This window comes from Candoia aspera, chromosome 15 (genome assembly GCF_035149785.1).
Source record: "Candoia aspera isolate rCanAsp1 chromosome 15, rCanAsp1.hap2, whole genome shotgun sequence".
Lineage (NCBI taxonomy): Eukaryota > Metazoa > Chordata > Lepidosauria > Squamata > Boidae > Candoia > Candoia aspera.
The window spans coordinates 14135544-14150454 of record NC_086167.1 but is presented as its reverse complement, the minus strand read 5'-3'; the positions used below and the strand labels follow the sequence as shown (position 1 = coordinate 14150454).

Genomic DNA, 14911 nt, shown 5'->3' with positions numbered 1-14911 from the left:
TTGAACTCAGCCCATTTCCTATCACTTCTTGATCAGGGAATTCTAGGAATTTGCTTCAACGGGACTCGCGATCTGGAAAAGCTTGCAACCCGTTCCAGACGGCATTGAAGAGATGCCGACAAAGCCACTCATCATGCACTCAGCCTGGCCTGCAGTTGCCGACATCTACAATTTCCACAGCTACTGTGCACCCAAGACTTCTGTTTGTTGGATAACCCCCACCCCCACCCCAGCACATTGACTAGACTTATTTACACAACATGTTTACCTCTGGAGAGGAGTGGCTGTTCTCCTGAAATAAGCCATTGGCTCATACGATGCGCCGAAGTGCCCACAAAGCAAAGTCTGTCCCAAAACACGATGCTAAAATAGGCTGGGCTGGGTTGTGGTTTGGTCCATCGTACAGACACACACTCTGGAATTTAGCCAAGCAACCTCTGATTCAAGGGACTGGGCTCTGCAAACATTTGCCAGACTCCGCTCCCCATCGATTTAGGGTCCGTAAAAGTTGGAACAACAGTACGATGGGTGAACAAGCAGATTTTTAAGCAAGTTTTTAAAGACTGTTGTGGGAGGCCCTGTTGCTGAAAGGGGATCAGGCCCAATCATGACTGATGGCAGTGATGATCAAGCAGAACTCTTGATACCCACTTGCAAATATTTGCAAACAAGAAAGTAGGTAATTTCCTAAATAATCAGTCCATCCTTCGCACATATGCTTTTGATTCGTCTTTCGATTCCCACCTTTTGGCTTGGTGTGGTCGAACTCTAGTTTGACATTAATTCTTAATTAATTATTTGTTCCGATTTCAGGTCTCTGCTCAGAATAAGAGAGGGTTGTTTTATCTTTCCCAAAAAATTTTAAAAATACTTTGTAAGCCTTTTGTGTATTTCTTCCCCCATGCAAACTTATAAATGAACTAATGAGGTAATTTCCATATCTGGCCAGCCTGTGCAGCAGCAAAGGAGGAAGATGACCTCTGTGCCCCATGTATAGCAACGGGGACCATGGTGCTGCTGACTTCACAGCTGCTCCAACTCCCATCAGCCCCGGCCAGCACAAGCAACTGTGAGAGATGATGGGGGTTGGGTAGAAGGAGAGCGGACCGTGAGAACAGGGGAGGAAGACGTGGGCTGATAAGGGAGGACTTTTGAGATAAGATTCCCCCTCCTTAAGGAAGAGGAAGCGTGAAAAAGAAACTCAACAGAAGTGCTTTGATTTGATTTGGCATAAAACGAGGCAGAAATTCCACCAGCTTTTAAGATCACGTTGCTCTCTCTTAATAATGAGTGTTCCCAGACTCCCTGCCCACCCTGTTCCTTTTGGCCTACCTTGAAAGGATGACAGCCGCATCTGAGTGTGGGGATGTACTTCCCACATTTGTGGAAAGTGCTGGATCCAAGCAAAAAGGTGAGAGGTTGTCGGGAATCAGTCCTTCCCATCAAGCAGGTTGCAACCTGCACCCTACCAGGAGTCATCTGACTCCAAAATGCCTTGAAGCAGATGCCCGTGTCCTAAGCCCGTTGTCACAAGAGTGAGTGGAGGCAGGCTTGTAGCCAGACAAATCAGAAACTCAAAGAGGGGGCCCCTCTAGTTATTCTTCATCAATATAATTTATGAAATTTTAAACTGCAATACATCCGATCGATTAGCTGAGCTCTAGCACTCTCCCAGCCAGAATTTCCATGCAAGCATTTGGGTAGAATACTGTCAGCCTGTCCTGGCATAGTTATTGATAAGGGAGAGGACTAGAGCCTTAATTTAAAGCAGTGTTTTTCAAACTTGTCAACTTCAAGATGGGTGGACTTCAAGTCCCAGAGTTCCCCAGCTGGCATGCTGGTTGCGTTCTGGGAGTTGAAGTCCACCCAGGCTGGCTTAAGGAATTCTGGGAGATAAATCCTCTTGGATTTTATATTTATTATCTTATTTATGTTTTTAAAGTGTGACTGAAGCTCAGATGTTTTTATTATAAACCGCCCAGAGTCCCCCATTGGGGGAGATCGGTGGTGTGAGGGGGAGGGCAAGGTAAAGAAAAACCCTTGTACATGCCTCAAACTCATGAGAGAAGAAAAAGGGAGTTAGCCACAGGTGGGTGACCGGACCCTGAACCCGTGGGGCTGAGGATATGCGTGTCAGATAGAGCCGCTTAGGTTAGGAATTTATAGCTGATTGTATAGAGTAGCTGGCGTTTACAAAGAGGTGTTTGAGTAGAGATAGACTTTGAAACCTCAAAACAAGGATGAGGGAGGATCTGCAGAATCATCCCACGAACCCAAAAGTTAGAAGATAGGGCAAAAATGTATGAGATAATGTTGCCTGTTTGGAAGGAAAAAGGAAGATTGTGAGCTGAGCCCTCGAAAGAGGGGGAGGACAGTTAGGGTATAAAGGTTTTGAGCTAGCTTTGTTCTTGGTTCTTTCCTGCACCTGCATGGAGGGAACCCGCCTTTGCAAATGTGTTACAAATAAACTCTTTTCTCTGTATCATCGAACCTTGTGGATTGGAATTCTTTTGGGAGGTTTTCCCGCTGACAGTGGTAATATGAATTTAATAAATAAATAACAAACAAACAAACAAAGTCCACCCATCTTAAAGTTGCCAAGTTTGGAAAAACACTGGTTTAAACTCTCGGGTTATTTTCTTCCCTAAGAGTTTAAACCAGCCTTTCTCAACTTTCTGACCCTGGAGGAACCCTTGAAATACTTTTCAGGCCTCGGGGAAGGAACCCCTGCCCATTCAGGCTCAAACGTAGGCCAGAAGTTACAAAATTATTCTATTTGTTTCACGGGTAGGCCTGTCCATATGCATTCCCAATGTTCTTAAACCAAAGATAAAGAAATAAACTTCCCTCTTGAATGTGAAGTTGCCCGAATTTGAAACTATTTCTTAAATAAATCATGACCCCCTAGTGACCTCTCGTGGAACCCTGGGGTGCCACGGAACCCTGGCTGAGAAACCCTGATTTAAACTAAGGCTGTAGTCCTCTTGGGTTAAGTCTAATTTATCAGGGATTAGCCATGGGTGTGATTCTGGTTATAAACCTCTCCTTTCACAGCAGATTAACAATCTTCTATCATTTTACTTAGGCATTATTCTCATACGCTATCACAACAGCAAAATGGTATGTCTATCTATCTGTTTAGTAAGTAGGGCAAACTATGAATTTCACAAACTGCTCAAGGTGGACCTTTGATCTTTTAAAGATGTGGAACAAGAACCCTCATGAGTTAACGTTCCAGCCAAGGCCAACATTGGAGCATTTCCCTGTATGTTATCTTTAAATGGTTATTTCCAAGCAGGGCTGTCCAACAGAGACATGGCAGGGACTCAGCTAGATCAACTGTGTGGAAGGAGGAAAAAAAAATGGTGTTTGCACAATCTGGTTTCCCATGGGTTCACTTTGTCCTGGTTTCGCTAACCGACCCAGCTGCTTAGCTTGCTCCAGCATACCAAACCATAATTCAACGTGACAGGCAGGGTCTGAACGATGCGTTAGGCTAAAACAGGCTCTCTGTTTGCAGTTCAAGTGTGCCATGCAAACAGAGGCAGGGGGAAAAAAAAGAATGCACAACCCACCACGCAGTCTCATAATGCCCACATTTTTAAAGCTGTTCCTGTCACTTGTATTCTTTTGCTAAAATGCGTGCACCCACTGGATTGCCAGCTTAAGGAGCCAGCAAAGATTGGCGGCTTTGTTTCCTGTTGGAAGTTATTTAAAGCTGCTCTGAGCAGTCTTTTATCTCCCCTGCAGACAGAACCCTGCAAATTAAGGGATTTGCAGGGCAAACAGGCCCTGTTTAATCCCCCGCTTTAGGCTCAGTCTCTAACCAGATCTCTCCTCTCTGTTCACAACCATTTCACTATTCGCCCCACTTCCAAGGGAAAATTCCATCTTGCTCCTTAGGTTTTTTGGGGTTCTGCCAAGCAGAAGAGAAACCTGCAATTCAGGTGTTTTAAGTAATTCAAGTTTCCCTAAGCCAAACTTTTAAAAAGAAACATTTCTACCCTGTCATTCCACCCCCATCACCACCCCCCACTTCCTAAAATGATCTAGCTCATCTTTCCTCTGCTCCTTTTATAAGGAACAGAGGATCTCCTTATTTGGGGGCTAAGCGCCACGAAAAAGTGAACATTCTAACCGAATCCGTTCTCCAAAATCTGACTTATTGTACCATGGAAACAGCCTCTCGTTCTCAGAGGCATTAAAAAGTGCCCTCTTGCGAGCATTTCCTGACCTATGGAATGAAAAGGCCGCCCTGGAAATTATTCAGTCCTGTTCCCTTTCCAGTGCAGGATTTTTCTGCTTTATTTTTTTCACAATAGCTCGGATTCTGACTTCACTGCTGCCTGGAGCACCTTGTGTGCAATCTTGCAAGCATCTCGCAATGAATTTAAATTAAGAACTTTTCAACCTCTCTACCTTGGATGGTATATTTTTATTTAAGAATATTGTTTTTGTTGTCTTTTAATCTTTATTTATTCCGGTTTTATTGCAAGTCACCCAGAGTCGCTCTTGGAGTGAGATGGGTGGTGACGAAATTCAAAATATAAACCAATAAATATAAATCTTTCTGCGATCAGATGCTTTCCTGGTGCATCGGTGCAATTCCCAGATTTGTCCGGCTGAACAAAGATAATTTTCAGGACAGCTGGGAAAGGCTGATCTGAATCTGAGAGCAGAATGTTACAGGTATTGGGCCTTGCAGGAAAATGAGCACAAAGTGTTTGGCTGCAGAACAGACAGTCCCTGCAAACAGTTGTGTCAGTAAGTTTTCCCTTTTGAAAAGGGCTCTAGGTTCAGCATTCACAGGATCATCCTATTTTTGCAGGGGGAAAAAGTTGCAGTGGCGTAGGGTGATTCTTATTTTGAGGGCCCTGCTGATTAATCAGGGGTACTTTAAATATTCTCCATGTTCTCTCCAGTGGGAAGAATTCAGGGGGAAAGAAATTTAGGAGTTGCTTTGCTCTGAGTTTGGGCTGGAAGACCCTGCAGAAAGTGGAATCGTTTAAAAAAATATTTTAAAAAATCGTGTAACTTACTCTGAGGTTAAGAAAACTGATAGAATTATAGGTAGTCCTCGCTTAACAATCATTTGTTTAGTGATGGTTCGGACTTACGACAGTGCAGAACAAAAACAACTTATGACCGGTCCTCACATTTACAACAGTCATAGTGTTCCCTGCAGTCACATGATTGCGATTTGGGCACTTGGCAACCAGTTCACATTTATGACCATCACAGTGTCCTGTGGTCATTTCAACCTTCCTGGCTGGCTTTCAGCAAGGAAAATCAATGGGGAACCATATGATTTGCTCAACCCCTGAGGTGATTCACTTAATGACACTGCAAAAAAGGTCGTAAAATCAGGTCAGATTCAGTTAATGACCACTTTGCTTAGCAACTGAAATTCCAGTCTCAGTTATGATCATTAAGCGAGGACTAGCTGTAGGTGTTTTTTTCTCTTTTTAAAAAAATTCTGCTTGGTACTTCATGCTCAGTTTTGGCAGGTTTGACTCCAGTTTTTTCTCTCTGTCTGCCCATCTGTTTGATCCGACTCTTTCTAAACTACAGCACATTGATTCAAAACACAGACCTTGACCTTGTGTTGCTTGCTGCACTTCAACTATCCTTGCAAATAAGAATCCCGCTTTCAAACCACCTGACCTGGGAAACTCTGGTTAAAGGGGGGTGGGAAAACTGGCACTGTCTGAGATTTTTTGGGGGGGGGGGGAGATTTCTAGGAAGGGAGATTTCCTGTTCGGCCCCATCCAGATGCCAGGTATCTGGAATCTCCCCATTCCCAAGAGAGGATGGCAGAATTAACTACCTGCCTGGGAAAAAGCTTTTCACCTAAGGAAAAAAGTCACATCCAGACAACACTCCAGAACCCGGCCAAGGCAGGCCGAAGGATTGAGTTCCCAATGTAGAGGAACCTGGGAATTACCTCAAAAAAAGAAATTCAACAATGGTTAGACAAACATCAGTTTAGCCCTGGGAGGGAGAAGTGGGTCAGGAAGAAACTCAAGACTGCCCTGCCTTGATATCCTTTGATATGCAAGTGAGCAGAGAGGAATGCTGGCCAGCTTTCAACATGCTATTATACCCTCCTACACAATCGAGTTCCAAGTAGTCTTGTGGTGACTCTTCCCTAACCTGGTCTACCTCGAAGGATCTGCTAAGCTGCTGTGGACATTGGGGTCAAACCTCCTCCGCTCCCTTACTGCAGAGGTGTTCTTTGTCATCAAAGCAACACCTAAATAAAGATAAATCTGTGCAACTGACTCTGCCTTTGCTGACCACAAGAAAGGCAATCGAGAGCTTGACCGACTTTTAAAAAAACTCAGGCTAGCAGCAAGTTAGAAAGTAACTTTTCCAACTGCATCGCTATCTGCCACTAGGGGAAACTAAAAAAACATAGCTCTCAAAACCCCTTAAAAAGCAGGCAGCAGGGGAGGAAGAAAAAGGCTTGATTTGTTCGGAAAGTTTCTCTGAAATGGGTTTTAACATTTTAACGCTATTCAACCACCACACCAGGTAGGATAAGCTTGAATGGCTTCAGGGGTGAAGAATTCTTAACGGAGGTTTGAACCAACTGTTTTCCAGCCCATCGAAGAAGGGGAAGGGTGGGGTTTGAAGCAACTTAATTAAAGATGCCTTATTTTGCTCCTGATTGTGTATTGCCCCTGGGGCACCCTGGCCTTCCTTGTCTGGATAGTCTCACAGATTTAAAGTGTAGGAGGTTGCATCGCCTGGAATGGTGGTTGGCTTCACCCCATGAATGCTTTTGCCCTTCTCCTGTTGATCTATATCAGTGTTTCTCGACCTTGGCAACTTTAAGACGGGTGGACTTCAACTCCCAGAATTCCCCAGGGATTCTGGGAGTTGAAGTACACCCGTCTTAAAGTTGCCAAGGTCGAGAAACACTGCTCTATACAATGTGTCCTGTGCTGCAGAGTAAACCCCGTGCATTTTAAGCCCCTCTTTAATCTACAGCAGCCAACAGGGGTGGGTTGGGGATGGGGGTGGGTGGGAAATCCTCTTAGTTTAGAAGGCCTTGAAGTGCCACAGCTAGATTTCCTTCCCCTGTTCTGCAGTCTGAATTTGCTCCTTTGTTGCCCAAGCAAAAAACCAAAGGCTGTAACAAAAACAGCTATGGCGTTTCCACCGGGGATGAGCCAAGGAGGGAGGGGAAAGGGAGACATCCGATTTCGTGAGAGCAGCCAGCCCCCGTGAAGAAGTTTGCAAAACAAAGCCTGCCTTCCCCATTCTGCAGGGAGAAGCCACTCGCAGAACTTGGGGAAAGCGGCCGTTTTCTTCCGTGGATCCCTCTTGGTTCGGTGATGACGGTGATGAAGAGCTACCCACTTGCACCTTCCCACACCAATACCAAGAAGCCCTGCTCCAGGTTTTTGTCCACATCCCTTCGTCCCCCAAGGAGTCAGAAAATGACTTGGGGATCCTTTCCTTTCCTTTCCTACCTGTCTCCTACCTATGCCAAACCCTGAGAAAACGGCACCAGAAAGGAGCTTATAAAAGGGCGATTACACAAAACATTGCCTTGCAGGCAAGGTGAGCCTCCTGGCACCACCAGTTCCAAGCAAAGGTAGAGCAAAGGTTTGCTGAGCAGGGCCCCATCCCAGCAAAGGACTAGAGCAGTCTTTCTCAGCCTTTAAGATGTTAAGATGCGTAGACTTCAACTCCCCAAATTCCCCAGCCAGCAAGGTTTTAAAAAGATTTAGGGGGGCTTGAGAAAGGAGGGGGCTTGGCAAAGCCAGAAAGAGAGGGGAAAGCTAGCCAAGGCAGCTGGCATTTCTCCATGCGGCTTTCCTGGCCAGCAAAGGAGCGTTCCTAGCCTACCCTGCAGGGCTGGCAGGAAGAGGAGATAGAGGAGAGGGAATGTCAACCTAAACCGGGCAGGGTTATAAATGCTGGCAACCTGTTGGCACTTCAGCGGAACCTCCAGGCGCCGAGGGAGTGTACCTTGGAGGAGTAGCAGAAGGAACCAGGCAGGAAGGGCAAGTTAGCAGCAATTAAACCCCGATAGATGGATGGATGGATGGCTTTTAAACTATAGCACAGAATGGTCCTCTCCAGACGGAAGAAAGGCTCTCTCTAATTTAGGCGACTCCGCGAACCGCCCGGGGGACGCCGCGGGAGAGGCGGGCAGAGCCTCCACGCCTCGAGGCAGTCTACCCGGGAGTCCCCCGCCGGCCAGCCTGCTTACCTGGGTGACCTGCTCCCGCAACAGTCTGGGCATCACCAGTGCCAGCAGCAGCCCGAAGCCCACGCACAACAAGCCCACGACGCCCAGCCCGGCGACCGCCCCCCAGGACAGCCCGCGGCCGCCCTGCCCGCGCTCGCCCATTGCTCCGGCCGGCCCGCCAGCCCCGCCGCGCTCCGTGTCGGCCCATGTCCGCGCGCGGGGGCTCTTTACGGGCCGGCCGTGCCCGCCCCGCCCACCTGGCGCGCCGGCCAGCCAGCCAACGGCGGCCGGCGACGCCGCCAGGGGGAGGCGCCGGGGCTCAAGCCCGGCCCGGAGGGCCTGCACGCGACTCCCGCCGCGTTCGCACGACCGGCCCGCGCCCGCCCCGTGGGGAGGGCGAGGGGGTGTCCCTCCGCGTCGCACCCGGCCGGGCGGGGCCTCTCCTTCGGAAGCGGCTCTGCACGTCCCCGCTCCCCGGCGCTTCGCCTCCCCAACTCCGCGGCACGGCCCTTCGGGCTCGGGAGGACCCCTGCCCGCGGGTCCCGCGCAGAGCCGCCTGCGCTGCCATCGGAGCGCGTGGGAGCAGCCGGACCGGACCCCATCCCGCCCCGCGGCCCAGCGCCGGCGAGACGCGCTCCGGCCCGCGCGGTTGGCTCGCTCCGCACCCCGGCTGGTCCCCACCTTGGCCCCGCCGGGACGGGTGGACTCCAACTCCCAGCAGTCCCCAGGCCGCAGAGTCCAGCTGGCCGGGGAATCCTGGCTTATTGGGAGTCCACTCCTCTCAAAATCGCAACAGGCCCCGGCACCTGTGTGGTCCAGGGCGCTCCCTCCAGCTGCAGCTGACCGGGGAAGGCGACTCACCGTCGGGCCGGGGCTGTTCCTCCCTGGGATTCCGGATCCTCTCCACCCACCCAGGACGCAGCCAGCAGAATCTGACAGTCCTTCCACATCTTCGGGAGACATCAAACAAACATTGCAAAGCTGTTCTAGCACACAGGAACATCTAAGCTGGTCTACCACTGTACGGGAAACGCTGGACTGCTTTAAGATGCAAAGTGAGGAAAGCTGGCCTTTCACCGGTAACCCTGCACCAAGTCACACAACCAGCTGGAATTAGTCGTGCCAAATAAAGCCTTATCATTTCCCACCACTTTCTTGCAATGCTGCTACAAGCCCAACGTATTAGAAACCAGGATAAACCAGGATTCTTGGTTTCAGCTTGATGTTCTTCAGTTGGGCCTCTGTGGCTGACCTTCAGACTTTGTCACTTTGCTCTCTCCCTGGCTTGAGTCACAATTCACTTGCCCAGCATCCGTGACTCAGGCCCCCCTCACTGAGCCGCTACAAATAATTTTGAATCAAACCAACTTTCCTGTTAAGTGTTCGCCCTATTTGTAAATGAGCCTTTTCATGCTGCCTTTGTTCCTCCACATTCTTTATGCTTTATACAAAGCCATACAAATAATTCAAAGCCAATTGGGAGTCCAAACAGCTTTATTGAAACAAAGTGCAATGAAGCTTACTTCAATGGCTCAAAGCAAGCAGAAAGTTTAAAAACCACCCCTCAGACGCAGGACAAGATGGAGGGTGGACTCCTTCTGGATGTTGTAGTCGGACAGGGTGCGGCCATCCTCCAGCTGCTTGCCCGCAAAGATCAGCCTCTGCTGGTCGGGAGGAATGCCCTCCTTGTCCTGGATCTTGGCCTTGACGTTCTCAATGGTGTCACTCGGCTCCACCTCCAAGGTGATGGTCTTCCCGGTCAAGGTCTTCACAAAGATCTGCATCCCACCCCTCAGACGCAGGACAAGATGGAGGGTGGACTCCTTCTGGATGTTGTAGTCGGACAGGGTGCGGCCATCCTCCAGCTGCTTGCCCGCAAAGATCAGCCTCTGCTGGTCGGGAGGAATGCCCTCCTTGTCCTGGATCTTGGCCTTGACGTTCTCAATGGTGTCACTCGGCTCCACCTCCAGGGTGATGGTCTTCCCGGTCAAGGTCTTCACAAAGATCTGCATCCCACCACGCAGACGCAGGACAAGATGGAGGGTGGACTCCTTCTGGATGTTGTAGTCGGACAGGGTGCGGCCATCCTCCAGCTGCTTGCCCGCAAAGATCAGCCTCTGCTGGTCGGGAGGAATGCCCTCCTTGTCCTGGATCTTGGCCTTGACGTTCTCAATGGTGTCACTCGGCTCCACCTCCAGGGTGATGGTCTTCCCGGTCAAGGTCTTCACAAAGATCTGCATCCCACCCCTCAGACGCAGGACAAGATGGAGGGTGGACTCCTTCTGGATGTTGTAGTCGGACAGGGTGCGGCCATCCTCCAGCTGCTTGCCCGCAAAGATCAGCCTCTGCTGGTCGGGAGGAATGCCCTCCTTGTCCTGGATCTTGGCCTTGACGTTCTCAATGGTGTCACTCGGCTCCACCTCCAGGGTGATGGTCTTCCCGGTCAAGGTCTTCACAAAGATCTGCATCCCACCACGCAGACGCAGGACAAGATGGAGGGTGGACTCCTTCTGGATGTTGTAGTCGGACAGGGTGCGGCCATCCTCCAGCTGCTTGCCCGCAAAGATCAGCCTCTGCTGGTCGGGAGGAATGCCCTCCTTGTCCTGGATCTTGGCCTTGACGTTCTCAATGGTGTCACTCGGCTCCACCTCCAGGGTGATGGTCTTCCCGGTCAAGGTCTTCACAAAGATCTGCATCCCACCCCTCAGACGCAGGACAAGATGGAGGGTGGACTCCTTCTGGATGTTGTAGTCGGACAGGGTGCGGCCATCCTCCAGCTGCTTGCCCGCAAAGATCAGCCTCTGCTGGTCGGGAGGAATGCCCTCCTTGTCCTGGATCTTGGCCTTGACGTTCTCAATGGTGTCACTCGGCTCCACCTCCAGGGTGATGGTCTTCCCGGTCAAGGTCTTCACAAAGATCTGCATCCCACCACGCAGACGCAGGACAAGATGGAGGGTGGACTCCTTCTGGATGTTGTAGTCGGACAGGGTGCGGCCATCCTCCAGCTGCTTGCCCGCAAAGATCAGCCTCTGCTGGTCGGGAGGAATGCCCTCCTTGTCCTGGATCTTGGCCTTGACGTTCTCAATGGTGTCACTCGGCTCCACCTCCAAGGTGATGGTCTTCCCGGTCAAGGTCTTCACAAAGATCTGCATTTTCTCTGCAACAGGGAAGGAGAGAAACAGGGATTGGGAAACCACACCAATCCAGTTAGCAACTCTGAATTCTGCTTAAAGAGCTCCCCTTTCAATGTCATGTTGCAAGTGCCTACATTAAGGGTAAGGAAAGCTTTAGGACAGTAAATCCACGATTCTTTTCCTGCCATACGCTGCCCAGAGTCACCCTGTCTGAGCTGGGGGGACCCCTGAATCCATTAAGCCAATAAGCCAAACCCACCCAACAGGAACACTGTCTACCTCCGGAGGCCGTGGGTCCTCTTTCGCGGGGGGTTCTGAAGAGGAGGCAGGACCTCCCCCTTCCAAGGACGGCTTCCTCGTTTTGTCTGCAGAGGCCTCGACTACATGACCTTCGCGATCCCCTCTACCTCTCCCACGTGGCCTTTACGCCCCGGGGAGCCTTCCGGAGAAGGCATGGAGTCCCACCTCCCATCAGGCCAGGTACGCCGAGGGCCGCCCGCCGGCCCCCTCCGCCCGCCGCACCTGCCTCCGTCGCTTTTCCGGCCAAGAAGCAAGGAAGGACGGAGCGGGAGCGGGAGCGCGCGCGCCTGCGCGCTGGCTGCCCTCGGCCGGGGGCGGGGCCGCGGCCGCGCGACGTCACAAGGGAGTCGCGTCACAAGCGTGGGCGGGGTCCCACATCCCCCCCCTTCCCCGTCCTGCTTCTGGGGCGGCCATTTTGGGTCGCGGCTGAGCCGGGGCCGTCGGACCCCCTTCCCTTCCCTCCCGCCTCTCCGTTTAACTTAAGACACCTCTTCTCTCGCCCCCGGCGCCGCCACGAAGGGGAAGCCCGCGATAACCCGCGCTGCTTCTCCAAGCTCTTTCTCCCGCCTAAATAGCTGGCTTCCGTCCCTCTCAGAAGCGAGAGGAAACCCAACCCTCCTTCAGAGTGATCAATTCAATCTCCCTCAGAAACGATGAGGAAAACGCCGACTCAAGGCTTACCGCGGAGCGCGACCGGGTCCAAGCAGACAGCAGCAAAATCACACAAGCAAGAGGCGACTAGGTCTATCTGCGGGCCCCGCCGCGCAGGCCTTTTATATAGGCGTCGCACACGGATCCCTCCGCCAACGGAAAGGGGGGACTATTTTGCATTCGCGCGCACGCGGCTTCCCGTTAGCCAATAGGGCTGCGGGAGGTCGAGAAGGGCGGTGGCAATGAGTCAGCCCCGCCTTCCGTTGCGGGGATCGGCGGAAGAATAAAGGCTTTGAAGCTTGCCAAATCTTGAGGGAACGGTTTAAGGGAAGGGAGTCGGTTGGAATGCAAACCTGGGCTGAATTTCATGGATAAGCCGGAATGGGCGGATAGAGGAATAAAGAAGAAAGCGGGTGTTACCCGGAATAAAAAAAAAAAAGAGAGAAATAAAAAGAAGAGAGTTAAATGCCAACTGCCAGAATTCCCCAGCCAGCACACATTAATATTTCTCAACCTTGGCCGCTTTAAGATGGGTGGACTTCAACTCCCAGAATTCCCCAGCCAGCCTGCTGGTGAAGGCCCACCAATGTATGCGGGGAAGGGAATTCTGGGAGTTGAAGTCCACCCATCTTCAGGGCCGGAACTTCTCCCGCAGGGCCAGACCTTCAACCGAGCCTGCAACAGGGGCTGCCCCACAGCCCGCAGGTTTCTGCTCAGGCTTCCTGGGGAAGACCCGTCAGTGCGGACCAAAACAGGCAGCGGCGTTTCCTGGGTCGCCTTCCTGGAATTTTGCAGAGGAAGAAACCTCTGGAAGCCTTTTCATTTCAAAAGATAAATAAATACAGCAATAATAAAAAATCAATTTAATGAAATTAAAAAAAAAAACCACGGCCTCCCCGTCGGGGAATCGAACCCCGGTCTCCCGCGTGACAGGCGGGGATACTTACCACTATACTAACGAGGACGAGCCCCGAGCGGGCTGCCCAGCCACCCCCCTTGAAGGGAAGGCAGGGCAACGCTTCCTGGGGAGGGCGGCCCCTCGCGCAGGCCCAAGGCGGGCCGGGCGGGCGCCCCGGACCCGCCTCCCCGGGAGCAGCGGCCCCTGCGGCTGTCCACGCTTCCCTGCAAAACAAAACAGGCCGAACCGGAAGCGGCCGGGGGGGGGACCCCGCCCCGCTTTCCTCCTCCTCCTCCTCCTCTTCGCGGTGTCTCGGCGATTTGCCCCCCCAAAAGAGGGACCTGCCGAAACCCGGGATCGAACCAGGGACCTTTAGATCTTCAGTCTAACGCTCTCCCAACTGAGCTATTTCGGCGGATGGCTCTGTGGCTGCGCGTCCTCCCCTTCGAGCCGGCTTCCAAGCTGCCCTTCTTCGGCCAAACCCTAACCCTAACCCGGGTGGGACCAGGGCTTCCCTTCCCTTCCCTTCCCTCCCTCCCCCCCTTGCAGGGGATGCCAGGCTCCTGGGGCAGCGCCTGCCCTGCGCCCGAGCCAGCCCCGCAGGCTCAGATCAGCGAGGAAAATAGCCGCGGCGGCGCTTGCACTCGGGGAAAGGGAGGCCCGCGCCGGAAAAGGAAAAGCGGCGCCTCCCCGTCGGGGAATCGAACCCCGGTCTCCCGCGTGACAGGCGGGGATACTCACCACTATACTAACGAGGACGGGCTCGAGCGGAGCGCCGCGGGGCCGCCCAGATAAGCGGGGCTCGCGCGGCCCGGGCGCGGCCGCCGCCCTGCCGAGTCCGCGGCCTTTCCGCCCCTGCCGCCCGGCCCGTGCTCCGGAGCAGGGCGAGGCGGGGCTGGGCTTCTGCCCGCGCAGCTCCGCCGAGCTGCGGGGAGGCCGAGCCAAGCCCCCGCTGCCGCTGAGCCGCGGCGGGAGGATTTCCTAAAGCTCCATCCATCCGTCCGTCCGTCCTGCAAGACAGCCCGACCTTCCGGAGCGCGGGGAGGGAGGCAGGGGGGCTGCCCCGGACTGCGGCTTGGGGCAGCTAAGACGGGGATATTCTCGCAAGGGGGGAAAAAAAGTGCAAAGTTTCAGTAGCTTTGTACTTCCCGCGGGAAGGTTGGCTGCCAGGGAGGGGATGTAGCTCAGTGGTAGAGCGCATGCTTTGCATGTATGAGGCCCCGGGTTCAATCCCCGGCATCTCCACGTTTTTTCCCCTCCCTCTTCAGATTTTGCAAATGCAAAACCCACAGTCCAGCTAGCTGATCAGCTTTAATCACTTCTGGCTTCTTTTGCATCCCTTTTATTTTGCGTTTAAAGTCCGTTCCATTCCAGTCCTTTGCATTAAAATTCTATTCTACTTCTGTTATTTTGCATTTAAAGTCCGTTCCGTTCCAGTCCTTTGCATTAAAATTCGAATTATATTCTTTTGCACTGAAAGTCCTTTCTATTCTGTTCTTCTATTCGGCTCCAGCCAGTCTGCAAGCATCCTTCATAGAAATTCTGCAGCAGAAACAAGAGTGTGAGGGGGGAGTGAAGATCCCCTGAAAGTGCCTCAAACTCATGGCTAAGCAAAAGCTAGTCACAGGTGGTGAACGGACCCTGAACCTTGGATATATGAAACAAGGATGTGGGTGTTTAGATAAGATTGCTTAGGTTAAGAATTTGTAGCTAATTGTGTGTAGG

At 52.1% G+C, this 14911-nt stretch overlaps 2 protein-coding genes and 4 non-coding genes across 10 annotated transcripts in view; 1 reads left to right on the top strand and 5 right to left on the bottom strand.

The window, feature by feature from the left end:
- SCARB1 (scavenger receptor class B member 1) overlaps positions 1-8391 on the bottom strand; it is a 34395-nt gene extending 26004 nt beyond the window's left edge. For all 5 annotated transcript variants that reach the window (XM_063315414.1, XM_063315416.1, XM_063315412.1 and 2 more), the window contains exon 1: positions 8225-8391. In XM_063315414.1, coding sequence (XP_063171484.1) covers positions 8225-8365 — 141 coding nt within the window. In that variant the 5' untranslated portion in view covers positions 8366-8391. The remainder of the gene's footprint in view (positions 1-8224) is intronic.
- Positions 8392-9684: 1293 nt separating this feature from the next.
- On the bottom strand, positions 9685-13254 carry UBC (ubiquitin C). The gene is made up of 2 exons (XM_063315960.1): positions 13236-13254; positions 9685-11360 (listed from the first exon to the last, which is right to left on the bottom strand). The coding sequence occupies exon 2, from the start codon at positions 11353-11355 to the stop codon at positions 9754-9756; it is 1602 nt and encodes a 533-aa protein (XP_063172030.1). The 5' UTR covers positions 11356-11360; positions 13236-13254; the 3' UTR covers positions 9685-9753.
- On the bottom strand, positions 13181-13252 carry TRNAD-GUC (transfer RNA aspartic acid (anticodon GUC)). The gene has a single exon. It is a non-coding gene; the product is annotated as a tRNA-Asp (tRNA).
- A 274-nt stretch (positions 13255-13528) lies between the features above and the next one.
- On the bottom strand, positions 13529-13601 carry TRNAF-GAA (transfer RNA phenylalanine (anticodon GAA)). Its single transcript has one exon. It is a non-coding gene; the product is annotated as a tRNA-Phe (tRNA).
- Positions 13602-13872: 271 nt separating this feature from the next.
- On the bottom strand, positions 13873-13944 carry TRNAD-GUC (transfer RNA aspartic acid (anticodon GUC)). The gene has a single exon. It is a non-coding gene; the product is annotated as a tRNA-Asp (tRNA).
- Positions 13945-14359: 415 nt separating this feature from the next.
- On the top strand, positions 14360-14431 carry TRNAA-UGC (transfer RNA alanine (anticodon UGC)). The gene has a single exon. It is a non-coding gene; the product is annotated as a tRNA-Ala (tRNA).
- The last annotated feature ends 480 nt before the right edge of the window (positions 14432-14911 follow it).

Bases quoted from the DNA above. Each gene is read 5' to 3' on its own strand.
- UBC (XM_063315960.1), bottom strand. From the start codon at position 11,355: ATGCAGATCTTTGTGAAGACCTTGACCGGGAAGACCATCACCTTGGAG.